At 35.7% G+C, this 27,818-nt stretch overlaps 4 protein-coding genes across 6 annotated transcripts; 2 read left to right on the top strand and 2 right to left on the bottom strand.

Annotated features, from left to right (window-relative positions):
- Positions 1 to 4,015: 4,015 nt before the first annotated feature.
- LOC120766841 (probable cytochrome P450 304a1) lies at positions 4,016 to 7,682 on the top strand. 2 transcript variants are annotated; one of them, XM_040092551.1, is made up of 5 exons: positions 4,016 to 4,529; positions 4,606 to 4,857; positions 6,082 to 6,950; positions 7,020 to 7,164; positions 7,232 to 7,682. In XM_040092551.1, exons 1-5 carry the CDS (start codon positions 4,436 to 4,438, stop codon positions 7,414 to 7,416), a joined length of 1,545 nt encoding a protein of 514 aa, XP_039948485.1. In that variant the 5' UTR covers positions 4,016 to 4,435; the 3' UTR covers positions 7,417 to 7,682. The 2 variants fall into 2 exon arrangements, with proteins under 2 accessions (XP_039948485.1, XP_039948486.1); XM_040092552.1 differs by having other exon boundaries at positions 4,443 to 4,529; positions 4,578 to 4,857.
- A 93-nt stretch (positions 7,683 to 7,775) lies between these two features.
- On the top strand, positions 7,776 to 9,284 carry LOC120766842 (endonuclease III-like protein 1). Its single transcript, XM_040092553.1, has 4 exons — positions 7,776 to 7,941; positions 8,007 to 8,399; positions 8,462 to 8,632; positions 8,691 to 9,284. Exons 1-4 carry the CDS (start codon positions 7,858 to 7,860, stop codon positions 9,150 to 9,152), a joined length of 1,110 nt encoding a protein of 369 aa, XP_039948487.1. The 5' UTR covers positions 7,776 to 7,857; the 3' UTR covers positions 9,153 to 9,284.
- Positions 9,285 to 9,728: 444 nt separating this feature from the next.
- On the bottom strand, positions 9,729 to 10,803 carry LOC120766844 (mitotic checkpoint protein BUB3). The gene is made up of 2 exons (XM_040092559.1): positions 10,612 to 10,803; positions 9,729 to 10,550 (listed from the first exon to the last, which is right to left on the bottom strand). Exons 1-2 carry the CDS (start codon positions 10,801 to 10,803, stop codon positions 9,762 to 9,764), a joined length of 981 nt encoding a protein of 326 aa, XP_039948493.1. The 3' UTR covers positions 9,729 to 9,761.
- Positions 10,804 to 12,804: 2,001 nt separating this feature from the next.
- Positions 12,805 to 27,364, bottom strand: LOC120779438 (lysoplasmalogenase-like protein TMEM86A). Of its 2 annotated transcripts, none has more exons than XM_040111680.1 (5): positions 26,843 to 27,364; positions 15,800 to 15,966; positions 15,538 to 15,728; positions 15,018 to 15,235; positions 12,805 to 13,348 (listed from the first exon to the last, which is right to left on the bottom strand). In XM_040111680.1, exons 1-5 carry the CDS (start codon positions 26,888 to 26,890, stop codon positions 13,211 to 13,213), a joined length of 762 nt encoding a protein of 253 aa, XP_039967614.1. In that variant the 5' UTR covers positions 26,891 to 27,364; the 3' UTR covers positions 12,805 to 13,210. The 2 variants fall into 2 exon arrangements, with proteins under 2 accessions (XP_039967614.1, XP_039967623.1); XM_040111689.1 differs by having other exon boundaries at positions 26,870 to 27,353.
- Positions 27,365 to 27,818: the final 454 nt, after the last annotated feature.

Raw genomic sequence — 27,818 nt, forward strand, 5'->3', positions numbered from 1 at the left:
TTGACACTACACGCGCGTGATGTGTCAAAAAAGGTTATTAAAAATAGTATCTGTACTTGGATGAGCCGTTATGTATTCGTATTCTTTTAGACGGCTACAGTCGGCCGAACCGGAGTCATTGTTGTATTTTGACCGCGTGTAGAAATGAGGAAAGCGTGGGATTGAAAAAATTTAAAATAATTTGTGGACTTCACTTGCCGATTCTGCTGTGAAGATAGTGACCGTTCTTTCGTATAGACCACCGTTTTCTAAGAACGTTCCACTAACTATATTTAGGAAATAACGTTATTTTTGACGTATGATTTTCTATGAGACTTACTTTTTTCGAAGCTGGTCTTTTTGACAGCTGCTTCTTGATTTATACTCAGTTTGGCTTACCGTTTCATAGTGAATAGACTTATTTCGAAATAACATTTGCAAATCGAGTAAATTTATTGTCAAAATAATGGTTCGGTCCTTTGTCTCCAATATTTGGTGGACATTATCATCTAGCAGAATCGGTTACGCACCAAGTTTACTCTAATGGAAAGCCGCCAGACAATACGCACCGAAGACGCTGTTGCTGCTGTGAAGCACTGCGCCGGAGAAGACGCGAATGAATCCATCCGCCATCGCGCGCTACAGTTGTAGCCCATTCACTTTATGAAAGCATTTGTGGAAGGATTTTGATTTGTGAACTTACAAAATCAAACTAATGCAAGAATTGAAGTCGAACTACAAGCAAGCGCGTCTCACTTACGGTGAATGGGTCCAATACGAGATGGCCACAAATCCCGACCATCACAGGACAGTTTTGATCAACGATGAAGCTCACTTTTGGTTGCTTTGGTACGTTAATAAACAAAATTGTCGCATTTGGAGTGATGATAATCCACAAGCCATTATACAGACGCCGTTACATCTTCAAAAAGTCACAGTTTGGTGTGCTCTACTATAAGTAGAGGGAATCATTGGTCTACCATGCTATATCGCTTCAAAACGCTAAGAGTCGTGATTCATGAGTTCATCGTCCTTGAGAATGTTAATGTATAGGTTGGTTGATTCCAACTAAAAGTCAAAAGTAGTCGACAATTGGGCCACTCGGCTGGAATTGCCCGAAATTATTTAAAAAAAATGGCAAACCCTTATCTTTAGAACAAAGCTCAATTCTTGGCCGTGACATTAAATAATATGGCTTTTATTTCTACTTGATAACCACATGTCTAAAACAACAACAATCTTCATTTTCACATATCACTCGATATTTTTTTGGCGTAAAGGCCTGCCTATACCAACATACAATTCATTAGTATTTTAAACAGTGTCAATGTACCTGACTTTTTTTTGTACCTTTTCCATGACTTATTACTACATACAAAATTTGGCATGTGTTCTTTTTTATTTCATCAACTTAAAAAATGTTTTGCTGCTTGTTAGAAGTCTGGCAGATTATCGCAGGGTCATTAGCAGCAACAATGGCGCTTTCAAAGAAATTATATATGCGAAGAAATGATATATAAAATATTCTTGGCATGCTATTTGAAATATAGTATAGTATACCGTCAGGCATGTGGCAATGCATATACATACATGCATTTAATATGCACGCATATGTATATAGCAGATGTACAGAAGTCGATATGTATGTAGGTATGCAGTTAAATTCATACAAAAGTGGGTGAATGCGCTGAGTCGCTGCCAATTTCTCGCGTTCGTTAACTCATTTAAATGCTGGCATTGCCAATTATAATGATATTTTAATAGGTGAAAGATTATTATCAAATATAACACCCCTGCAGGAAAATTATGTACTAGCAATATGAACATCCAGAACATAACGGCGAATTATTGAAAATGTTAAAAAAAAATGTATGGGAAAGACTTAAAATTCGTAATTGATCAAGATGTTTAGAAAAAAATGACGGGAATTTCCGTTTTTGAAAAAAATAGTTATTCTTTCGTCTACTTTAATGTTTCCACCTTCAAAATAGTTCGCATTCGATATTATCCACTTATGTCAGAACATATTCCAATAGCCTTCTCAAAATTTATGGGATATAAGAGATTATCCAAGTAGAGGTACTTTTTTCAATAGCTTTTTTTGACAGTAGAGTTGATTCGACGCTATTCGCAGCAACTCGGACTGACGTACGGAGCGTCTTGGCGCATTTTACTTCGAGATCTTAAATTGAAAACGTACAAAATAGAGCTTGTGCAAGGAGTGAAGCCGCTCGATCTCCCCAAGCGACATCGATTCGCTCTATGGGCTTTATGGACAGCGATGATGGCCATTTCTGGCTGAAAAGGTTTGTAAACGAGTAAAATCGTCGCATTTGTGACGAAGAAAAAACTAAAGATATTCAAGAGCTACCATTTTCTCCAGAAAAAGCAACGGTTTGGTGTGGTTTGTGGGTTGGTGGAATCATTGGCCCTTATTTCTTCAAAAATGATGCCGGTGAGAACGTAACCGTCAATGGTGACCGTTATCGAGCCTTGATAACCGACCATTTGATGCCAGAAATTGAAGCTCGTGATCTCGGCGGCATTTGGTTTCACAAGACAGCGTTACTTCCCACACATCACATCAATCAAAGAATTTGTCGAAAGAACAGCAGATAATTTAGCCGCAGTCAATATTTGAAAGAGATTATCTTCAAAAAATAGATGCCAAAGTATGTTCTTTCGAATGAGAATAAACATTTCCCAATAAATTTGAAGCTTCTGTGTTCTTTTATTTAAAAAGTAAGGAACCTCGAAATGGATCACCCTTTATAAATAAACAAGTAAAAGGTTATCTACCTTGTTTTCTTAAAATTTATGAAAAAAATAATAATTTGATACTTGAAATGAAGTCCTTCCGCTCTTTATAGGAGTGAAATATATGTATATTCCATATATTACAATGTATACAAATTTAAAATAAATTCACATAATTTACTCTGTGAAAATAAGCACATACATACATACTAATATATACTAATTACGTACTTAAGTGTGAATGACCAGAGAGATCATACTTCTTAAAGAAGCTTAAGGCGTTATCAGTTTCGCGCGTGGCTATAAATGCAGCTACAGGTATCTATAACCTCATAATGGCAAAATCGAAATGAAAGCAAATGAAAGCTATGCTTGTGGCTTACAATAAAACGCAACTGAATTTTAGAATAGAGTTGAGCTTATTGGTGAAGATAACACTGATGGTGAAGATAAGAATGAATGATAGTTCAAATAATTCGTCAATTTAAGTAAATAAATAGAAAAAAAAGAAAAAATGATGCTTACCACCCACACGCCGTTGAAATTAAAGAAAAATGTCTTTAAAAATAAATTTTTTTTAAATTTTTTTTTTGGAAGAACCAATTTTGACGCCGTACAACATTAATAGATGTAAGCTTGACCGAAAATTTAAATTAAATTTAAATACTTTATTTTAAATGATTTAATGCAGAGTGCGTACATCACAAAAGTGATGAAAAAGCGTTAACTTCGGTTGCACCGAAGCTAAATACCCTTCACAGGTGCATTTCTGTTAGTAACTATGTGTTCAGTTTGTATGGAAGCTATATGCTATAGTCAACCGATCTGATCAATTTCTTCGGAGATTACATTGTTGCTTTAGGAAATAATATATACCAAATTTCGTGAATATATCTTGTCAAATGTGAAAGTTTTCCATACAAGCATTTGATTCCGATCGTTCAGTTTGTATGGCAGCTATATGCTATAGTCAACCGATCTGATCAATTTCTTCGGAGATTACATTGTTGCTTTAGGAAATAATATATACCAAATTTCGTGAATATATCTTGTCAAATGTGAAAGTTTTCCATACAAGCATTTGATTCCGATCGTTCAGTTTGTATGGCAGCTATATGTTATAGTGGTCCGATATCGGCCGTTCCGACGTTTGCAAAATTTCAAAACGATATCTTAAAAACTGAGGGACTAATTCGTATATATACAGACAGACAGACACACATGGCTAAATCGACTCAGCTCGACATACTGATCATTTATATATGGATATACTTTATAGGGTCTCCGACGATTCCTTCTGTGTGTTACAAACTTCGTGACAAACTTAATATACACTGTTCAGGGTATAACAAATGCTAAATGAGTTTCTCGCCTTTCTTGGCTGAATAATTGCCAAGAGGACAACACGTGTCATTTCAAGACAAGCAGAAAATGCAGAGGAAACATATTTATGTTATTTATATACAATCATATATTGTATAGAGGCCTATCGGTTCATGGAATATATGGAAGTGAACTCTGCAGAAAAGAGCAGGATTGCGTCACGATCAGATTATTCTGTGCGCAGTCCGACTGCACTGGACGCGCTGGCGCACAAAAACAAAGTGTCAACAAGTAGAGCAATTCAGTTGATCTTCATCATTCATTGCTTTGATTCGACGTGTTAATGTCATACAAATCGCGAAGTAACATTTAGGAAATGTTAACGGAAATACTTTTATGCATTTGTACTGTGTTCTCTCTTTACTTATCCTATCGCTATGCTGTTGGCCGTCCCGAAGGATTTCCGCCGGGTTAGTTTTTTCTTAAATTTAATTTACTTTTTGGAAATTAATGTGAAGTTTTTTTGTGCTGATGCCACCCTTTAAGGTCCGCCGCGCATACCGCTCTTTGGCAGTTATTTATTCATGATGCTGGCTAATAAGAAATACTTGCATAAAGGTGTTTTGAAGTTCACCAAGTGGTACAAGTCTGATATCGTGGGTTTTCATGTCGGCAGCTTTCCTGTTGTGGCCGTGCATAATTACGAGGGCGTCAGGGAAGTTTTGAATAGGCGAGAATTTGATGGACGTCCAGCAATATTTTTAGCAGCGATGCGTGCACCGAAGGATGAATTGTTGGGTGAGTAGGGAACGTATTATGCAAATAAATATAGCTATCGCCAAAGATAATAAAAAAAATGTTTAATATTTTGTAATTTTTCCATATAACAATATAAGAAAATGAAACCTTTGAAAAAATTAATTACAACTTTCATGAATGTCATTGAAAACGACAGTTATGCAGTTTTTATTTTGACAATGAAAGTGTGACACTATTTTAACATTGTGAAATTGAATTTAAATTTGTGAAATATTTGTTACTTTTTTAGTTACTTTTTCAATATTTTTTGTATTATTACTAAACATTTTATTGCAAAATTCTTGTTAATTTTCTATATATTTCATCTACATATATTATTAATATAAATACTTTCTGTATTATTAGGTATTAAATATTTTTTTTACTACAAAATTTTATATTTTTGTTCCTTTATCTATATTTTTCATCTATGTATTATATATTATTAAACTTTTATAACAATATTTTATATTTTTAGCAAATTTTTATTATATTCACTTTTTTCAAATTTTAAATTTAACTTTTATGACAATTTTTTTGCTATTTTTTCAACAATACTTTTAAATTTTTTAAGTATAACATTTTTTTTATTTTTAACAAATTTATTTATTTATAACTTTTTTTTTTCAATTTACAGTTTCTTTGCATGATTATAGATCAAATTTTGCTTATTTAATATTTTTTATTGCAAATATTTTTTTACGATTAAAATATTTTTATATTATTCGCCAAAATGTTTGTAATTTTTATTTTAAAATTGCAATAAATTTTATTAGGTGCCTTATATATAGCCTTACTGTCGTTAACTGTACAAATTTCAACTATACATGAGTCTAAAGTGCATCTCTGCTAAAAATAATGTCAATGGAATGATTGATGGTGACATACGAAAAGATAGGGAGCAGCAATAAACACAACAGAAATTAAACTTTTTAAATTAAATATAAATACACATACATATATATGTATGTATGTAGATGAACATATGTATGTACATGTAGGTGTATATAATACTTCCATACGCAAATTAGTAGATTTATGGTGTTTAAATTGCAACTTCTTTTACGTACCGCATAAATAACCGATAATAAATAGGTAATTAACTCGAATTATGCAATCAGTAGAGAAACAAAGGAAATATTTCAGCATATTATTTATGGCAGTAGCTAGTAGGTTAGTAATAGGTCAATGTACTTACATAATTTTATATTCCTTTTTTTGTAGGCATCTTCTTCCGTGACGGTCCAGTATGGAAAGAACAGCGCCGTTTCATTTTACGCTATCTTCGTGATTTCGGTTTTGGTCGACGCTACGCTGAACTTGAATCAGTCATTCAAGAGGAGATAACTGATCTTTTAGATCTTATTCGAAATGGTCCACGTTATACACATGAACGAGAAATATCAAAGCCCGGCGGCTATAGAGTTTGTGTGCCAAATCTATTTAGCCCGTTTACATACAACTCTTTCTTTCACATCATGATGAATGAGCGACGGCCACGTTCAGAGCAGGGCGAGGTATTGCATTTGATTAAAATGGGTATGCAATTTCAGCGCAACGGTGATGATTATGGAAAAATGCTATCGGTAATACCATGGATTCGCTATGTATTTCCCAAATGGAGTGCCTATGATGTTTTGACGGAGGCGAATACATTTCTTTATGAGTATTTCGAAAAAATTGTAGATGAACATATTGCCACATATGATGAGTGTAGTGAGCGAAATTTTCTCGATTTATATATTAAACAAATGAAGCTCGAGCATGCGGAGCAGCAAGCGGATGTTTATTATCGCACTCAATTCATAATGGGTTTGATAGATTTTGCTTTCCCTGCGTTTACAGCGCTTGGCGTACAAATGACATTTTTGCTACAACACCTTCTTCTTCAACCGGAAGTGATGAAACGTATACAAACGGAAATAGATGAGGTTGTAGGTAGAGGGCGTTTGCCCACACTTGAGGATAGAAAGAATTTACACTTTACAGAAGCTGCTGTTCGTGAGGGCTTGAGAATTGAGACGTTAGTGCCATCAGATGTACCACACAAAGCATTGGTAGACACGGAGCTAATGGGCTACAAGATACCAAAGGTATTTGAAGCATTTTACAATCTATTTCAATAAATTATTTAGTGAATTTCTTACATAAACTTTATTTAGGATACCATTGTTGTACCTAGCTTGTATGCTTTCCATGCTGATGAACGCACCTGGGGTGATCCACAAACATTTAGACCGGATCGCTTTCTGGATGAAAACGGAAAGCTCTCGCTGAAGAAGGATGTGTCACTTCCTTTCGGCGCTGGTAAGGATCGGCAATTGTTGCTTTTACATTTAATTTTTATAACTGTAACTATTTCACTCTTTTATAGGAAAACGTCTTTGCGCGGGAGAAACATTTGCACGAAATATGCTATTTCTTTTGACTGCATCACTTTGTCAAAATTTCAATTTTACTTTAGGTCCGGAGGACTCGTTGCCAGATTTATCGAAAAATTTTAACGGTTTAATTACAACTCCCTATGATTTCTGGTTGCAATTAGAAGAAAGAAACTGATTTTTAATTTTCTTTTCTATATATATTTATGTGTTTATGTAAAATGATGAAAGTAATAATAATAAACGAAAATACATAAATACAACGGAAAATTGTTTAGCAGACTTTAATAAAAAGCTTCCGGTGTGTCAATACCCAATTTTTCTTTCCCTTCTTTCAGTTTAAGGGTGACAAAAAACATTTTAGAGTAATGAAACGAGTTGTGGTGGAAGCTAATAAGCAACAGCAATCGATTCTAGAGTATTCCTGCGAAGAATATATTTGTGTAATAAATTGTTTTAAATCTTTGTGAACTCACCTAATGGTAAAAAGAAGAATATATGCATAGAAAGTGCCGATATAATCGTATCTTGCATTATCACTGTGACTGATAAACGTCCTCAATTGACCGGGAAAACAATTCGCTATTTTCGCATTAATGAAAACTGAAAATTTTCTGCAATGAGTGCAAAAGGTGTAACAACAAAAGCACTAGCAAAGAAATTGTCTGAAAAGAGCCGAATTGTTCAAGCTGTTAAAGTTCAGGTGAGTATCTGTTTTGTGATTTTAGTTTTACATTTTGCGAATAACGGACTATTTGTTGGCTAAAGGACATAGAAGATGCTGTAAAATCACCATATTTCTCACCCGTTCAAACCCGACAACAACGTAAAAACACCAAGAGCCAACTAAAAAGATCGGAAGCGCTAGTCAAATCGGAAAAATCAACTTCCACCTCAGCGAACAGTAAACCCATTAAAGTAAATGCTTTAACTAATAACATTGAACTTCAAAGCGTTAAAATTAAGGAAGATGTCGAAGAAAGAAAATTTATACATTTGGATTCGAACGAAGCAAATACTAAAACGGAAAGTCAGGACAAATGGGAACCGCAAAATTGGCGCCTTATTTTGAAAAATATTAGAGCTATGCGTGCTGACGCTGCAGCACCAGTAGACACAATGGGATGTCACAAATGTTCCGATAATGAGGCAGATGAAAAGGTATATTTACATAAATTTAGCATCACCATTTTGTGTTAAAACGAAATATTTTATTTGAATAGACTCAACGCTTCCAAAAGCTTGTTGCTCTTATGCTTTCAAGTCAAACGAAAGATGAAATTACTTACGAAGCAATGCAGCGGCTTAAAAGTAGTGGTTTAACACCTCAAGCTATTATAGAAATAGAAACAGGAAAACTTGAAGAACTGTTAAAACCAGTTTCATTTTATAAAGTAAAAAATTATTTAACTGAAATTAATTTGTAGAATATTAATTAATTTTTCATTCAAGAACAAAGCCAAATACTTGCAACTAGCCTCGAGAATGCTTATGGAGAAATACGACAGTGACATTCCTGGCACTAGTAAAGAGCTCCAAACTTTACCCGGTGTAGGACCAAAAATGGCACATATATGCATGGCAACGGCATGGAATCAAGTAACCGGTATTGGAGTTGACGTGCATGTACATCGTATAGTAAATCGACTTAGGTGGTTACCTAAACCCACAAAAGAACCTGAGCAGACTCGTGTGGAACTGGAGTCGTGGCTTCCACGAGACATGTGGCAAGATGTAAATCATTTGCTAGTTGGCTTTGGTCAAACAGTTTGTAAAGCTGTGCGGCCGCATTGTTCCGAATGCTTAAATCGTGAGATATGTCCAGCATCAACATATAAAAGTCCAACTAAGACAAAAATTAAATCGGAATCAGCAAATATTGCGGCAAAAATATCAAAATTAGAGAATCCGTAAATGTATAATAAAAAGTGCCATAGAATGGAAAGTAAACTTGAAGACAGATATATTGTTTGATTGTTGGGGAAAAATACCACTACTTACTGTATTATTAGATTAGTAAAACATTTACATATTACATTGAATTTATATTATTTGGGTTTTTTTCAAATACATGAGCGTTTACAATGAATGAAAATTGAATTTCAACAATTTGCTAGTGAAGGTACTATAAATATATACATTTTTCTGAGTAAACTAAACATTTTGAGGTTATACAATAAACTAAAATGATACATATCCTATTACAACATAAAAATAAGACTTGGCTTCTTAAAGATAGAGAAGTAAATGAGATTTTAAAATCTCCTAATTTTACAAATAAAATACATCAATAATTTAAATTTAATAGAAATGAAACAATATGAAAGATTTTATTTATGTTAGTCGTCGTTACTCCAAAGCCAAACATATATTTTCAAATAAAAATGCGACGTTTGTATAAATATTACAGCTCATTCAAACAAATGGACAAGAATTAGAGCATTCTCGATTATATATAGAATTGTAAATGTCCATTGAAATTTCGTAAAATTATCTTATAACAAGACGTGTATCTATTATACTTTATTTCTGCTTAGTTTCTTGATCAGTTACATAACGCACATATATAACAGGATTTGGCACATTGGCAGGTGGTTCCTCAAACTCATCCATATATGAACAGGCAATAGCTAATGTGCTGCCGTCATGACTGAAGTTTAGCGATGAGATAGAGGTGTCATATTGATGGAATTGACACAAACGCTTTTTGTTAAAACCATCCCATATGTTCACCAAACTATCTGATCCGCCCGTCGCAAAGGTATTATAAACGTTGTGGAAACTAATTGCATTTACTGGATAAATATGTTCAATGCTATCCTCTTTGTTCCGGTGACACTTAAAAGCAAACTTTCGCTTTTGTACTTCTGGATCAGGATCCAAATACTCTACAGCAACGCGTCCTTCAATTGAAGACATCACATACCCCTCTTTATTTGGAAACAATCGAATGCAACGTGTTTGATATTTGAGCGATGATTCACGTTTCATCATATATTCTTCCATCTTTCGCAGATCCCAAATAAGAACTTTGCGATCGGACGTGGCCACAACGATTTTCTCATCATTCACAGACATTGAATACACTTTGCCGTTGCTCTGTTCGAAGGTGCCAACGCAACGTTTCTCCCGCATATCCCACAATTTAATTGTTTTATCCCAACTACCAGTCAATATGCCATTTACAGATTCAGCATATTCAACACAGCTTACAGCATCATCATGCGTACCAACTATGTTTTCGGTATGCGTATTCACATCGTACAAACGTAATTGTTTATCCAGCGAACCACTTACGACATGCACTATGTCCTAAAATTAAAAGTTACATAAATATTTGTTGGTATCTGAAATTAGCACACTAATTATTTACCATGAATGCAACATCCATTACGGGCATATCCTCCACGAACTTCTGGCGCATGGCATTGTTGACGACATCGTAAAACCTGACCGTGCCGTCCCAGGCAGATGCGATTAGATATTGGTTAGTTTTTGGACCAAATTTGACCGCAGATATAGCATCCTCGGGCGGGTTGTTCAATTTTACTTCTGTTGGGCGCATGTCCTTTATTTGCTCGTTTCAGCTAAAATATTTTCTTCTAAATTTCCGCACTCCTACAACTAGCGTCCAAATATCGGCGATCTTGTTCTTCTTCTGGCGGCAATTCACCATAAGTAGCAAACAGTTGATTTTCAAACTATTCTATCAGGGTTGCTGGGCAATGAAATAATTTGATGCTGCCATATTACTGAAGTAAATAGAAATCAGAGCTATTGAGAAATGTTAAGAATAAAGATATTGAGGAATTATTAGGTTAGATATATCGTATCAACGTGACAAGCGCTTGTCACACCTTATATTATTGTGACTTTTGGATTGTGATACACATTGATGAAATGCGATTGAATGCCACACGTTCAATTTTTATTGCGCTAGAATTTTTTCGTAGGAAATAGGGTTTTTTAAAAGAAATATAAAAAAAAGATTTTGCTTTATTAATTATTTAATTATTCGTTCGTTTTTTAATAAAATATCCAAGAAAACGGAAGAAAAGTGTTTGGCTTTAAAAAAAAATTCAAAAAATTGACTAGAACATTTTAGTATGAATCGAACTATTTTAAATTTTTAACCATTTTAGCTCAACCATCAATATTTATCGCGCGATCTACAATCTGGAACCTTAATTTCAAATTATAAAATATTTTGTGATTTGGATCACGATGCATCAATATTACATACCAAATATTCCAGTAACGTAGAAGCGGCTGTCTGCTAAACTGCTAAACATATTATTTTTGTTGTTGTAGCGGGTACCTAATCGCCGTTAGGATGGTAAGGATTAGCTAAATTGCCGTCGACGTCATCCACCGGTATGCCCAAGAAACGTGCTGTTTTGACGGGGTAAAAGGATTAGCTGAGTTGTCGTCGACCTCATCCAACGGTTCGATGAGATCGGACCAAAGGGAGAGGGGTGTCAGATGAGTAGAGCTAGTGGGGCATGCAAAAAGGTGGTCAGTGTCATGCGGACTTAAGACATATGTTGGATATGTCGAAGTCTATCCTGGATAATTATGAGTTTAACCTGCTATACTATCCAGAACAAAGCTGCGCAAGGATCACTCTTGTTTCTCGTGGCAACCCGAGCTCTTCGTCTGCAATGGGTGCGGGTTTAACTCCAAGTACGCCAGGAATCGGTGAAGGTGTTGATGGCTCCATTGTGAATAGCGGTTAGTGCTTATCGGAAGTTAGTTGCGTCTGAAGTCTGGTCGGCGTATTGTTTGATATCTCCGATGTAGTTGAAGAATGACCTCTTGATGCTTCTAGGAGGCGGTTTCGCACCAAGCAGGTGACTGCAGAGCAAGATACAACAAGAGGCATCTTGTCGTAGTCCGTATTCGGACAAGTCCGGAGCTCCCTTTCAGATCGGTGCACTTGACTCAGCGATGCTCAAACTTTTTTAGTCCTTTAAAAAAATCGTTTTCTTGCAATTTAGCAATCCGTGGTGGCGATAATCAAATTTCCGTATGCCGAATGAATTATCAATTCGAAAAGAAAACAGTCACACAACGCCAAAGCAAGAATATACGGCGGACAGCAATTTAGCAGTGGTCCACGCTGTTGGACCATTTTTTTCTCGATTCGGAATCGAATCAGTCCAGTAATACCGTCCTTTTGACAGTGTCTCCCAGTCCAGGTCCAGGAAGTCATCGCTGCATGCCTATGGAGTAGTGCCACAGGTATTCGTGCGAAAAGCTATGAACCTTATGACGTTTAGTTGGTGCGCACAGCAAGCACTCTATCTAGCGGAAAGACATGGAGGTCTTCCTTTGATTGGAAAGATCTGACTTTTTACTTTGGCAAACTCTTTTACTTTGTACGAATTAGTAGTTTTTCTATTCTGGAATCAAGTTCCTTCAGAAGGAAACCAAGTCAATATAATAAATTGAGCTTTAGTGGCTCTACGATACTGATAAAGGGTTAATTCTACGAACTCGGATAAATTTACAATAAGATGTTCCTTTATTTCTTGGAAAAAACAACACCAAAATCTAAAAACTACAGTTAATTTAACCAACTATTATTTATAAATAAATTGACACATTTATAATACCTAGACTAACAAGATTAAATAAGTAAATACATATGTATATAAGTATATAACATGTATGTGTATACTATGTATAAATACTTGTCGATAGTAAACAGTTGAATGCATGTTTATATGTACTTCCGAAATGCATGTGTGTATGTGTTTATAGTATATGCTAAAGTAACTCGTTTTCCGCACGAAAATCTCCAGACATTAAAGGTACAATGGAAGTTTTTAGGGCATGTTAGTTCGTTTCGTATTTGTTGTTTTGTTGGTGGTGACTGTTCGGCGTAGGCAACGCAGTTTTACTTATGACAATGTTATTGCTTCGCAACTTGAGCGACACTTTTAATGGAGCGTAAATTGCTCGGTAACTGATCAGTCTTTTGTTTTGACGCGTTGACCTTTATGCGCCGGTTCGCTATTCCCCATATGCCTCCAAGGTCCTGGGCTGTCGTTGGCAGTGCTGAATGCAATGGCGAATTGAGCAGTGTAATACGTGGACATAATGATGATCTGTGAAAAGAATAAACCATAATGAGCTGACTATGAAAGTATTTCGATAAGTTGCGGAATAGATAGTTCGATAGTTTTTAGAACAACAATTTTTATGTATTTTAATGCGACCAACGTTTTCTAAACCGCAATGATGATGAAATTGCTTTATAGCATTCGAAAGTCAAATAAATAATTTGACTAAAACGCAAAATCCTTCGACCTCCATCGTTTCTCAAATATAATGGGTCATCCAAGTAGAGATACTTTAAAATTTTTTTTTTTTTATTTAGTATTGTTTGGCATCCTGGAAGGACTCACGTCTGAACAAAGTTTACAAATCGTACAACTTTATTACGAAAATTAGCGTTCTGTATAGAATGTGTTTCGTGCGCATCCCTTAACTGTTCGGCCTAATCGGCCAACTGAGCGTACTATTCGCAGCACCATCACCCCTCATGAGACCCAGCATTCATTATTGGGTAATATTCGACCGAATATACCAAATCTAGCACGCAGTGATGAAAATATAGCAGCCGTAGCTGACAGTGTACAGGAAGACTGTGGAGGTCGATTCAGCGTCGCTCGCATCAACTTGGACTGACGTATGGAATGACTTCGCAGATTTTACTTCGAGATCTTAAATTGAACGCGTACAAAATACAGCTGGTGAAAAAACTGAAGCCGTTCGACCTTCCCTACAGACATCGCTTAGCGCAATGGGCTCTTGAAAAGTTCCAAGAAGATCTGACGTTGTTCAGCCAAATTTTAGGGACGTTTTTGAGGCAAATTTTGTTAGCGATGAGACACATTTCTGGCTCATTGGGAAGGTAAACAAGCAAAATTGCCGCATTTGGGACGAAGACCAACCTGAAGAGTTTCAAGATCTGCCATTTCATTCAGAAAAAACAACGTTATTTGTGGGGCGTCCACATTTTTCCAAAACTGATGCCGGTGAGAACGTAGCCGTCAATGGTGAGCGTTATCGCGCCATCATAACCGACTATTTGATGCCTGAAATTGAAGCTCGTGATCTCGGCGACATTTGGTTTCAACATGACGGTGCCACACCCCTCATATCGCAACAATCAATGTATTTATTGAGGGAAAACTTCGGTGAGCAAATAATTTTACGTTTTGGACCGGTCGATTGGCCACCAAGATCGCGGGATATCACTTCGTTAAATTTTTTTCTGTGAGGATATGTAAAGTCTAAAGTCTATGCGGACAATTTTGTTTCGCTTCAGGCCTTGGAGCAAAACATTACACGTGTCATTCGTCAGTTACCTGTCGAAATGCTCAAACGAGTCATCGAAAATTGGACTCAACGGATGGACCATCTGAAACGTGGCCACGACAAACAGTTGAAAGAGATAATCTTCAAAAAATAAATGCCAATGTATGTTCTTTCGAATGATAATAAATATTTCCCATTAAATTTGTAGTTTCTGTGTTATTTCTTGAAAAAAAAGTAGGGAACCTCGAAATGGATCACTTTATAGAATACCCCACATTTACTTTCCCAGTTCAGTGTATACAAATTCCAGAATATTCGAACGATTCCATCAATCTATATTCTTTAACGAATTAGAAATCGCCTTATCCACGGAAAGTATCCTCTCGAGAAGAGACGAATCAAACTCTAATTCGGGAAATTAAATGTAATAAATGTCCAATAATTTTTACTTACTCTTGAATACGGCACTGGTGTCAAGAACATATGAATGCCAATAACCGAATCGGATAGGAGAAACAGTACTGTACCCACAGCACAGAAGTTATTTATGAAGCTGGAGTTTTGGAGAGCGCGAGCAAGGGCACGCCAACAAGTGGTCGCTAAAAGGGCAGTATAAATTGGAACGCCAATAGCAAGCACACCGTCCAGACGGGTGAAAGCCAACGAAATAGCTGAAATATTTAGAAGTAGTTTTGTAAAAATTTAAAAAATTATTAATTTATAGAATGATTTTTTTTTTAATCCAAAGTGCGGCTGTACTATTCGCAGATCTTCGATCTTCACGAACTCAGTTTCCATAACTTAGTTCCATCTACATCTAGCGTTAATTTTTTTACTATGTTAAGTCAGTAGCTCACATATAAATATTTAGACGTATGCAAGATATGTCGACGGATTGCTCTTTCGAGGTTACCAATTGTTGTTGGAGAGCCTTACCTTCGAACTTTCATTTGTTATTATCTACCTAACTTACCCAAAGCACCGCAAATGTACAACGCCACACCGATTGGCAGTCTCAAAGGCTTCCAACCAAACGCTGATATGTACCAGATATGACCGATAGCAAATGCGCCCATGCCTTCCAGGAAGAGATTAATATTGAGCAACGCATCGCCAGCGCATGAGCAAATTAAGCCGAGCAGTATGCGCTGAGAGTACTTATAACTACGTAAAGTAAGTGTAGAAAACGAAATTAGTGGCGATTTTAAAGCGAAGAAAATGGCGAATTGACTTACGCGGACGTAAAGGCGAATCCTTTGGCCACAACATACAAAATTAACATCACAATCGGCAGACATTTTAGAACTGTTGTCCAGAGTTCGCCGTGTGGATCTTGTACGAAGGCAAAGTAAACAAAAACTGCATTGAAGAATGGCATCAATTTCAACGTTTGCGTTCTTAGCTGAAATTAGAAGACGAAAAAAATTGTAAGAAAGCATGATATATAACTACATATCAGTTTTAGATATTTGTTTGTTATTGTAAATGGATTGACAGAAGAGTAGAACTTGTTAAAACGGCACAGGTGTTACTGTTATTTTTATAAAGTCTTAAAAATCAGACCAAAAAACCCATGATCTGGATTACGGAATAATCTCTTCCTAACAATGATATGATTGTATGTCAAAAATCGGTTGAATCGGTTGAATCGGTTCAATACTTTCCTTAGCCAGCATATACTTATTACAAAGATTTTCGAACTTCCAGGTGGCTTTTTACCGCTAATATCGTTCAATTGTGAGTTATCTTACTGAAAATTAGAGAGGGTATTTTACTTAGAACAGTGTATCCTTTGTTAAAATGGATGAAATACACTATCCACTAATATCAGGATTTTCGAACATCCGGCTGACTTTACTCCATTTGATGGGCACACATGTATATTTAGTATTTGAGATGTGTAGTATTCAAAAATTCGGTTGCATTCGTACTTAGCCTTCCTTACTTGTTTCTATTGTTTTCTTCCTTAACTGTCACTTTATTATGCGCCCGAAATTTCTTGTTCTTTTGAAAGAAAGAGATCAGAGACAATTCCTCCCAGGCCCGGTGTTCCGCAATTATTGTACAAATTACTTGATGATTTGCAGCTTTTATGTGGCATGCTATATTGAATGAAGGTCGAACATTTGCCAATGGTACTTTGTCAACTTTACCGTTCAATTGTAAAAAGAAACCCGCAAAATAGTGCCGGAGGATTTGGAAGATACTTGTACTGCTGAAGAGATTGATTTCACAAGCAAAACTTTCTGTGTTAGAATGGACTTGATCATAGCGGGAATCACGAACAGGTTTTTTGGCTTTGGAAACAGAAGAAGTGCGACTGCTGCTCTCAAATTCGCTAAATACCATCCTATTAACGAAATATCAACTGAGATGATCTACTTAAAAAGCCTGTATAGTGCCAAATTTGCTCACAGTTCTACAACTTGTATTTATGTCTCCATTTAATTTGTTGAATGCCGTCACTTTGAAAAATTTGGATACACAGTTCCCGCTTACCTGTATTGCTTTAGTAATATTTGAACGTTGTCATTCTCAGTTGCCAGTGTTTTGTCAAGAATAAAGAACTATCATCGTTCTTCTAAAAGCCAAGCTCGAATCTGAACTAGTGAGAAAATTAAACCTCGGAGAAATCATCAACATCAACGATTAACTGTCAGAGATCTTACTGGAAGGATCAGTGAAACCCATTTTGAAATATAATTTGGACGTAAGAGAACTAAGAGAAGTGAAATCACGATTGGTTCTAAAATCACTTAATTTTTTCGAAAAAAAGCGTCCCGTTAACTTAACAATGCTTTCCAAACTGTCAGGAAACATTATTACTAGCAACGAGTCTTGGATGTATGCTTACGACCCGGAAGCAAACGATCAATCAGCCTAATGTTATGGCAAAAGTGAACCGAACCCGAAAAAACCAAGTCAGAACAGGTCAAAAATCAAGGATATGTTGACAGTTTTCTTCGATTATCGAGGTGTGATGTACTCGGAATTCCTTCGGACCGGCCAAACTGTTAACAGGGCATACTACTTGAGTGTTATGCGTCGTTTGTGCGAAGCTATTCGTAAAAAGAGGCCGACAACTCTTGGATTTTCTGCCATGACAACGCAGCGTAGCATACTAACAAATTTCCAACCAATATCGTGCCGCAAGCACCGTATTCGACTGATTTAGCACCGTGTGATTTCTGGCCAATCAGCAAACTCAAACGACCGCTCCGGGGAAGCGGTTTTAAGTCAACAGTTTTGAAGATAAGTAAAGACTTTGATACAATTGTATTGGAAAGGGGGATTACCTTGAGGGGTCGACATAGATTTTGAATAATATATTAAGAATTTTAAAATTATGAACAAAGTCTTACTATTTTTTGCTCATACTTGTATATAAATATTTTGTATTGAAAATTTGCGGATTATTGAGAAACTGTTTTCTAAACGTTTAAGAAGTAAAAATATTCTTGTGGACTTAAAAATGTCAATAAACTTTCTCTCTTATTTCAGAGTTTTTCAAAGAAGCCTTAAAAGCGAAAAAACAATCCTATATATGAAAGGCTTTTAAGGGTCCAAGAGACATAGATCACTATTTCTATAAAAGATAGAACATCATAACTTCAGTTATCATTGTAACAATGTAATCTTTTCAACTTTACTGTTCCGCACTAAACGCGTTAAGATATATGTATGTATGTATAAAGTACAACATCTAAATATGAATGGTATGTAGTATGTATGTATATATACAAGCACATATGTATATCTGAAGATGTAACAACAATTTCACTGAACAATTTATCCACTGGCATGGACGCTTAACGTGAAGCTAAAAAAACACAAAGCGCTGCCAACGACTTAATGACAGTCCAGAGCGCTGCGAACGCAAATCAAACTGACGAATTGAAATGGGAAAAAGCAAAAACGCGCGCACTCACCTGTCACTCAATTCACTGATAATTTATCATGAATGTGCATAAGTATAAATGCAAAGTAATTGTGTCAATTGTTTGTGCAATTGTCAAACGAAATACAAAAAATAACGAATCTCGAATAAGTTCTGTGGAATGCATTGGCTTGTGACGGCGCGAAGGCGGAATAGCCCGCGATCGCTGAAGCGTGTAAATGTGCATGTTAGAGAGGTTTGGCGCTTCACTGCTTGCTTTGTTTGAGCTCGGCTCTCTTGTAGAAAAAATAAATGTGAAAGCAACAACAAAATTTGATCTCAACATGGGAGCTTACGGGGATATTTCATTCAAATAGTATAATTGTTTCTATTCCATCTCCATTTCATAAAGCTTGTCTATGATTTGATTTACGCCACATGTTCGATTCGCCACTCTTCAAAATTGAATGACAACAAGAAAGGATATTAACTTCGAATGTACCGAATACTTAATGCTCTTCACATGTGCGTTTTTTATAACAAACAAATCAGTTTGGATGACACTATAAGCTTCGATAGTTCGATCTAAACGATTTATTCGGGGATTTTAACAATGCTTTGGCAATTTTTTTGAAGAACCTCCTTAAATGAAAAGGTATCCACAGAAGCACTTGATTTCAATGATTCAGTTTTTATAGTTGTCCGATGTCGGTGGATCCAACAAATAGGCAGATTCTTGGTGAGAGAAGGACGTGTGCGCAATTTCAGATCAATATCTTAAAAACTGAAAAACTAGTTCACGGATTTAAAGACGGTCAGACCGGCGGATAGGGAGGCGGGCATGGCTAAAATGACTCAGCCTGTCACGCTGATTATATATGTATGTATGGTATGGTATACATTTTGTGAGGTTTCCACCGTTTCATACTGAGTTTCCCCCAGCGGGTAAGGTAGCGGACAATTTGCTCGCGGTAAAGTATCCCTGTCGCAAGAGGCGGCTAATATCCAATATCCACTATGTCTGTTTTTTGGCTTGCTTTGAAATTTCAACATAACTTTGTCCTAAATATTGCTATAATACTCAGCTTGAACTATTATTAAAGACTTTGACTGACAAATGTCACGTGTCATTGAGTTTGATGGGTGATCAACTGGTAGTAACAAAAGCTACAAGGTCAGACTGGAGACTTAAATCTGATACCACGGGGAGCAGTTAGGCCTTGGAGTTCGCTCCAATCTGCTCATTGGGTTTGGTCTTTTGGGGAGATTCTTGATGGCTGTGGTTTAAGCCTAAAGGCAGGTAGAATTGAAAATTCAGTTCAGTGTGGAGTCGCACTGTGGCCGGGTGCCGAACCCATAGCACGGCAAATTGTCATGACTTTTTTATCGAAAGAATTATTTAGCTGATCTCCTTTTTTCTTTTTAAACCTGATTTTACAGACAAAAACTTCATTTGTTTTCGTGGTACCAAGAAAAAAGAACAGTATTTTTGAATTCTGAAGAACTATTTGATGCGTTTTTAGTGGTTACCTCAATCGGACTGGGTAAAAAAATGTACTATCTTGTCATACATTTTCATAGACGGCTTCTTATTGCTGCATTGACCGCGTCTGAAAAGTGGTGTATCCGCGGATTTTAAAAAGCAAAAGGAACAATATGGGAGACTCGATTTTTATTTTTTGGAAGGGAAATGAGAAAGTCAAGTAAAAGAGCGCTTGGATCCTGTAACAATACTTTTTCTCCTCAGATGGCGACCATCAAAAATTGGTCTATCGAAATTCAACATGGTCGTAAGCCGGTTTTGATGAGAAAATGACGATTACTGAAGAAGTTGAAGGTTTCTACTATTTACAGGCTTTGATCTATATCGACTACCTGTAGCAGGGCAAATTACTCGATTCTACTATACTGAATTATGGGTCCGATTCCGAAAAATCAATAAACCTTAGCGAAAAATAAAGTACTTTTCGCTATAATAAATAATGCTGTCCTCGCGACCGCCGGATTATCTAAGAAGATCACATTTTTCTAAAATTTTCGATATTTGCAAAATTTTCGCCGCCATGATGTTTAGCCGTCCTCATAACGATATATGGTCATATATAAATATATTGAAATGATATTTATATTCAAATAACCTGATCTCCTCAACTAGAATATTTGGTCATGTAAAAAAGCTAACTTTTGTTCTAAAAATATCTAGATTTATGTAGCTCATATATATGTATGTAGTAGATAGTAGATATGTACATATGTGTATACCTACAAATTCAAAAATATATTTATTGATTATTAATTTTAAATAATTATCGAAAATATACAAACATACAAGTATGTACATCATGCAAGCTATAAATTCTTTTATATACATATGTATATATACATACTTGCGTATATATGTATATTATCAAAAAAGTCTAAAATTCTGTGCATCTCTTTGACCAACTTTTACTTTCATCTGCTCTCATTCGCTGGAGCAAATGAAAGCTTTATCTCAGCGCAGCATTAAAAATGTTCTCCATAATCTTGATACAATGCACAGCCGAAACAATAACAAACGCCCTTACTCTCAGGTAAACGAGGTTAGGGAGAACACTGTGATACAGGCATAAAAGCAAATGTGTGCATTGAGCAAATATGAGGAGAAAAAAAACAGAAAACGGAAAATCTGTAACGACAAGGTCAAGGACATGAAAAACGCAAGTGGTTGAAACATGTGGGCCTATAGTTGGCAGGAACACAAATATGACGGTGTGAATGTGAGTAAATATTTATGTGTACACATTGCATAACCCTGACGGCAAGTAAAGTGAAACCAATGAAAACTGTAACTTTTTTTAGAAAAGAATGTTTTGAAATAAATACATATAGTATAATCCGGAAAATTGTATAATATTTTTTATTAATTCAAAAATAATTGAACAAAATCATATTGGCTTTCCGAAATTGTAAGAATCAAATTCGAGTGACATATTTCCAGGTTAAAAATGACCAATATATGGATTATAATTTCATTATTAAACAAAATTATGAACGAATCGGCATCATGCATTTTTCTCTAGGTCATGTGATCACTTATATCTGGATTATTTACTTTCAAAGCAACTTTATTCACAGAAATCCCTGTATTCATCGTAGTATAAGTACTGAAGGAAAGTATGGGCTGCGGGATAAACGAAATATCATAGATTTAAATACCCTTAACAGAATATATTAAGGTTGCCACGAAGTTTGTAACAAGCAGGAAACGACGGAGACCCTATAAAGTATATCATACATATGTACATGTACATATATTAGGGTGATTCAAAAAAAAAATTGTTTTTTTCGTTTGGTACCCGGAAAAATAGGCTCCTAGACACCTCTAAGAAAGCCTCTCCAAGCATGAGTTCTTAATTGTAACGGGAAGGTCCTCCTACATACAGTTTTCTATTTTTTCTTATTATCGGATAGAAAAATTTATATCTCGCTTCCAACTACTTGAAAAAATATCTTGTTCCTTAGATTTTGTAGGAAATTGAATACTCTACAAAAAAAGGTCTACTACGATTTTTTCGTAAACCCAACCGTTTAAAAGATATTAACAGTTAAAGTTTGATTATTTTTGGGAAAATTTTTTATTTCTTATGAATTTTATAACTCAATGAAAAAAACTTATTATGAATGATGAAACTCATAGGTTTTTGGAGAGGCTTTCTTAGAGGGGTCTAGGAACCTATTTTTCAGAGTCCCAAACGAAAAAAAATTTTTTTTTGAATCACCCTAATGTACATATGTACATATATAATGGGTGATGCAAGTAAAGGCAGTTTTGTTTATAGTCTTGTTTTTGACAGATCACGCGTCAGTCGTGTCAAGCTGTCATGTTATATTTGTTCAATATTGTTTGGCGTTTCATCATGGACAGACTTACCATTGAACAACGTTTACAAATCGTTCAACTTTTAAGAAAATTCATGTTCTGTGAAGTAGTATTTGCAACACGATCACCTAACTTGGTTTATTATTGGATAATATTTGACCGAATAGCCCACGTCCAGCACCCAGTGAAGAAAATATAGCAGCCGTAGCTGAGAGTATACACAAAGACCATGGAGAGTTGATTCGACGCCGTTCGCAGCAACTCCGACTGACGTATGGAACAACTTCCCGCATTTTGCGCAGCGATCTTAAATTGAAAGCGTACAAAATACAGCCTGTGTAAGAACTGAAGCCGACCGACTTTCCCAGACGACATCGCTTCACTCTGTGGGCTCTTAAAAAGTTCCAAGAACATCTGACGTTTTCGAGCCAAATTTGGTTCAGCCATGAGACCCATTTCTGGCGCATGGGTATGTAAACAAGCAAAATTTAACATGATGGATGAAGAACAACCTGAAGAGATTCAACAGCTGTCATTACATCCAGAAAAAATAACGGTTTGAGGGCCAGTGGAATCATCGATACATATTTTTTCAAAAATGATGTCGGCGAGAACGTATCCGTCAATGGCGACCGTTATCGCGCCATATAACCGATGATTTGATGACTGAAAAATAAGCTTGTGATCTCGGCGACATTTGGTTTCAACAAGACGACGCAATTTCCCACTCATTGCATCAATCAGTTGATTAATTGAGAGAACATTTCTGTGAGCAGATAATTTCACGTTTTGGGCCGATCGATTGGCCACTAAGATCGAATAAACAATTTCCTGCGGGAATATGTAAAGTCTATAGTCTATGCGGATAGTACTGCTTCGATTCAGGCTTTGACGCAAAACATCACGAGTGTCATTCGCCAGTTACCAGTCGAAATGCTCGAACGAGTCATCGAAAATTGAACTCAACGTACAGACCATCTGAGTAGTAGCCGCGACCACCACTTGAAAGATATAATCTTCAAAAAATAAATTCCAAAGAATGTTCTCTCGAACGATAATAAACATTCCCCATTCAATTTGAAGTTTCTGTGTTTGTTTTTATAAGTAGGGAACGTGGAAATGTATCACTCGTTAAATGATCAGTGTGACGAACAGAGCTGATTTAGCCACATCCATCTGTTTGTCTGTATATACGCGAACTAGTCCCTTAGGTCTGGAATTTTACACACGTACTTTTCTCCTTTGACAAAACGGATATTTCGAAGGTTCAATACGTGATTACGGCTTTTTCATATTTCTTTCAGCAAGACATCCCAATTCACAATCGAGTTATGCACGGACCACAGATCTACCGTTCTTTCATGGCGAGGAACGTTCACACCGATAAGAGGACACTGATTTTAACCTTAAACGCACTGAGCATGCGCTTGATATAAGTTAAGGATGCTTGTCCAGCGTAAACTAAAGTATCTGTAAGGAAGGGCGCTCTCATCTTGCTAAGAAAAGCGTTCCCAAAATGCTTCAGGTTCGAGTTAAATCGTTGGAATTCGCATAAACATGTAATCCTTAACTAGAATGATTAAATTTTAACTGGGCACTGTTCGGCGAGGTGATCTATCTTAAACCGCATTCAACCGTTGATGAATGATGCAATTAAGATCCTTTGTCGGGCTTATATCAATTTTTTTAAATTTTTCGCATCACAAAAGACTTTCCTTTAGTTTAAAAATTTTACCTCATCATTCCAATAATTTTATATATGTACATATGTACGTATATAACCCAATATATCTGTCTTTCATTGGTTTATGACTATGTAACTATAATTATGATTGAAAATTTCATCATAAAAACATAAATTAATTTTCGTACAATGACTGCGTCCATTTAACCGTTAACTAAAATCGAAATAATCCCACAAAAATCATAACCAAGCTAAATGTTTGCTTATTGGACATAAATACTTATGAATGTACATATGTATTTACAACACATTTTATGAGAATTACTCGAAATTATTACAATAAATTGACGAATAATAGCTTGCTCCCAACAAGCAAGCGCAATCGTTTGAGAAATGTGTGTGCACTATTTGGGGCTGTGGGAAGATGACATCGCGCATTCTTTGTAAGGATTTATGCAATCTACGCACGAAAGTGGCGCTAAAAAGCGAAAGCGCCAAATAAAACAATAAATTAGCAAAATTGCTTGAGGTTCCGGTGTGCTTGACTTGACTCATTTGCATAACAATGCGAGGAAGTGCGTTCACTGAAGTGGTATTTGCTCAGATATTCCTTTCGAGTTGAGCATGTAACCAAAGATTATCGTTTTATTAAATCGAGGCATCCATCAAATAAAATAATTGCGTATGCGCTGTGATAAACATCTGGAAGGTAGATACCAGTGGACTACTAGCTCTCATGTAAGGTTTGTAGTTCGTTGAATGGAAGCATTGCAGGGGATTAGTATGCTAAAGGTGTGTCGGAAATAAAATTTGTGATTGTAAATTGGCAAGTTCGTTTATAAGTCCTTTTTAAAGGTGTAAAGTCTGACTTTATATTTCCCATGTTAAGCCCAGAAAATTCGTTTGGGTCACTAGTCCTACTTGAAATGACTTGAGAAGTGGCAAAGTAGATAAGGAATGATGAGTTTTTTTCCTTCATTATCCTGAATCCCTACAGACGGGTCCAATATGGAGAGCGAAAGAGGCGCAATGGAATAGCCAAACAACTATATATTACTAACGCTTGCCTTTGTCCATTTTTACCGGTACCTTCTTAGTGAGAGTATTAAACATTAAAACTTTAAGAAGGTCGAATTAGTAAAGTAGACAAAAACATCTGATACAATCACTGTGATGTATATTTTTTCAAATATAATTAATTAAATTAAAGCTGAATGAAATCACTTTTTCAACCATAAAATTGGCACAGTTAAAGTACAGTAAAAATTCATCAGGAAAGAAATAAAAATATTTTTATAACAACTAGTTTGCATTAGAATATTTCCAGATATCGATTATTTTCCAATATATTATATATATTTTTTATCGAATTAATAGAAGTCTGCAAAGTATAAAAAAAAAATATTAAAAATACCAGTTTTATTAGAATATTTTATATTATCGATTTATTTTCAACAACTAAAAACCATCAATTATTTTCTATAAAACTACCAAAAACCTGCAAAAAATAAAATTAATTAAACAGCAACTAGTTTGCATTAAAGTATTTTGATATATCGATTATTTTTCAGCGCATACAAAATATCGATTATTTTCTATCGAATTAATAAAAAACTTCAAAAAATTAAAAATATAAAAATCAACCCGTTTTAATTATAATATTTCAAATTATCTATTTATTTTTAACAATTACAAATTATCGATTATTTTCTATCGAATTAACAAAACAAAAAAGTCCCGATCTTTTTATACCTTCGACAATTAAATCCACACTGGAATATGTCGGAGACCCTATAAAGTATATGTATGTACATATATACATATATGTCCAAATCCGTCTAACTGTCTGCATACCTAATGTACGCGAACTTGATCCTCAGCTTTTTAGAAATCGATCTAAGATTTTACACACGACCTTTTCTGCTCAAGAAGCCACTCATTTGTTGAAGCCGCCGATATCGTACAACTATATGATATACGTACATACATAGCTGTCATACAAACTAACCAATCAAAATCAAGTTCTTATATAAAAAACTATTTTATTTGAACAAATTTTTCTACTTAAAATATATTCTCCGAAAAAATTGTTTCGATCGGAGTAGTTTATCTTCAAACTTCCATATTAACTCACCGATAAAAATCAAGAAAGAAAGTTTATACCCTTATATGCCATAAGAAATGCACCTGGGAAAGCTATTATAGCTTCGGTGCATCGGAAGTTAACGTGTTTTCTTATTGAATCATGATCATTCTGCTACCTGAGTAAAAGTGTACTGTGTACCAGGACACATACATATGTATGTATATGTAATAGGATGAGTGCTCTTCTTGAGCTTTGAACGATGGTTTTCGATATTTCTGACGTCCAGTTTAACATTGATCAACTTTCAAACTCTCCGTTCTGCTAATAGTAAATTGTTAGCGCTTATTCAATGCCAAAATACACCTTCAAGTTCTTGTCTCTGGTAATACTTGTACGCCACCTACTACCACTTAATTATGGAAAGGCCATGTGAGTAACACTCAAAAGTACTAATAACGACGTTAAATAGAATAATTAATAGACTCTGGAAATTAGTTTTATCAGCGGTTGGCACTGAATGTAACTCTGCAACCTCATTTAAAAATAAGGACTAACGGAAAATTTCTCTTTATATTATGACACAGGCTATGTATGGTACACGCGTATGTGCTTATGTGTTCTAGGTGATTAAAGCCCGAGTCCAAGTACTGCAAGTGCAATTGCACGCTTTATAAGTGAACATATGTGCATATCACATTAGCTATGTGACGGCTTATGTGCCAATGCCAGTAATGTATGTATGTACATGTATGTGCATGTTGGTGCATACCTGCACATGTGGCGGATGAAAACTTACAAGATGCATTATATCAGCCATGACGCCTTTTCGGCTAGCAATTACTTCGATAAGCTGTGTGTTGGGTAGCACCCGCGCCCCCTCTTTACAGGTGAGGTGTTGCGCAAGTTTTAAGCGTTTTGTTTACAAGCGTTTTGGTTTTCACGACTACTCATTTGCGCTGCTTTTGTACAAAACTTCTTTTCCTTTGTTTACTCAAGTGCTGGCACAATTTTGTTGTTTTTTTGTTAGGTGGGTGATATTTTTTATATTATTTATACTTCATTTGTTTTGATTTCAACCGTTTTCGCACTTTGTACATTAATGAAACTCTACACAAAATCAGCGCGTTGTGTGAATATCCGTGAATAAAGAAAGCAAGCAAACGCACATAAATATACCGAAAAAAATAATTTATTTACACAAACGTCCAGCCGCCCCGCCAACGTGCGTCGTCTTGCTGTATCCAATTAAAACTGAAACGTGCGAAAGGCAATTGAGTGTCTCCAAGCTCGCCGAAACAGATGAGCGCCGTGCGGTGCAATATGCTCAACGACGCCGAAAAACGTCGTCAGTGCCAATGATGATACCGATGTCGAAATCAGAGCGGCGACGATGATAAGCGACCGACCGACCGCAGTGCAAATTGCAAAGCAAATTTAACTGACATTGCACTTCATTGCGTTGGTTTACAGCTGGGATTTTGAGCTTATCTACTCGCATATGTACATACATACATAGTATGTATATACGATGCGTATTGTGTTTACGAATTTCTGTGTACAGGGTGCGCCACATGTAAGTTCAAATCATAGAACAGGTGATTTTGAGACTTTACCAGAGAAATTTTAAATTGTAGAGAAAATTTGGACAACAAAGTGTTTTATAAATTCCAGAATTTTTTAAAATTATTTTCACTAAAAATTAGACAAAAACTAGTGAACACTATTGTTTAAAAAAATTATATTTC

The sequence above is a fragment of the Bactrocera tryoni genome, chromosome 1 (genome assembly GCF_016617805.1).
Source record: "Bactrocera tryoni isolate S06 chromosome 1, CSIRO_BtryS06_freeze2, whole genome shotgun sequence".
Lineage (NCBI taxonomy): Eukaryota > Metazoa > Arthropoda > Insecta > Diptera > Tephritidae > Bactrocera > Bactrocera tryoni.

Bases quoted from the DNA above. Each gene is read 5' to 3' on its own strand.
- LOC120766841 (XM_040092551.1), top strand. From the start codon at position 4,436: ATGTTAACGGAAATACTTTTATGCATTTGTACTGTGTTCTCTCTTTAC. The intron at 4,858-6,081 runs GTGAGTAGGGAA...CTTTTTTTGTAG, and splicing joins ACCGAAGGATGAATTGTTGG to GCATCTTCTTCCGTGACGGT. The intron at 6,951-7,019 runs GTATTTGAAGCA...AACTTTATTTAG, and splicing joins TGGGCTACAAGATACCAAAG to GATACCATTGTTGTACCTAG.
- LOC120766842 (XM_040092553.1), top strand. From the start codon at position 7,858: ATGAGTGCAAAAGGTGTAACAACAAAAGCACTAGCAAAGAAATTGTCT. The intron at 8,400-8,461 runs GTATATTTACAT...TTATTTGAATAG, and splicing joins ATAATGAGGCAGATGAAAAG to ACTCAACGCTTCCAAAAGCT. The intron at 8,633-8,690 runs GTAAAAAATTAT...TTTTCATTCAAG, and splicing joins AACCAGTTTCATTTTATAAA to AACAAAGCCAAATACTTGCA.
- LOC120766844 (XM_040092559.1), bottom strand. From the start codon at position 10,803: ATGCGCCCAACAGAAGTAAAATTGAACAACCCGCCCGAGGATGCTATA. The intron at 10,551-10,611 runs GTAAATAATTAG...TTTTAATTTTAG, and splicing joins TAATGGATGTTGCATTCATG to GACATAGTGCATGTCGTAAG.
- LOC120779438 (XM_040111680.1), bottom strand. From the start codon at position 26,890: ATGGCTGATATAATGCATCTTGTAAGTTTTCATCCGCCACATGTGCAG. The intron at 15,967-26,842 runs GTATGCACCAAC...TTCTAATTTCAG, and splicing joins TTCATCCGCCACATGTGCAG to CTAAGAACGCAAACGTTGAA. The intron at 15,236-15,537 runs GTAAGTTAGGTA...TAAATATTTCAG, and splicing joins GTACATTTGCGGTGCTTTGG to CTATTTCGTTGGCTTTCACC.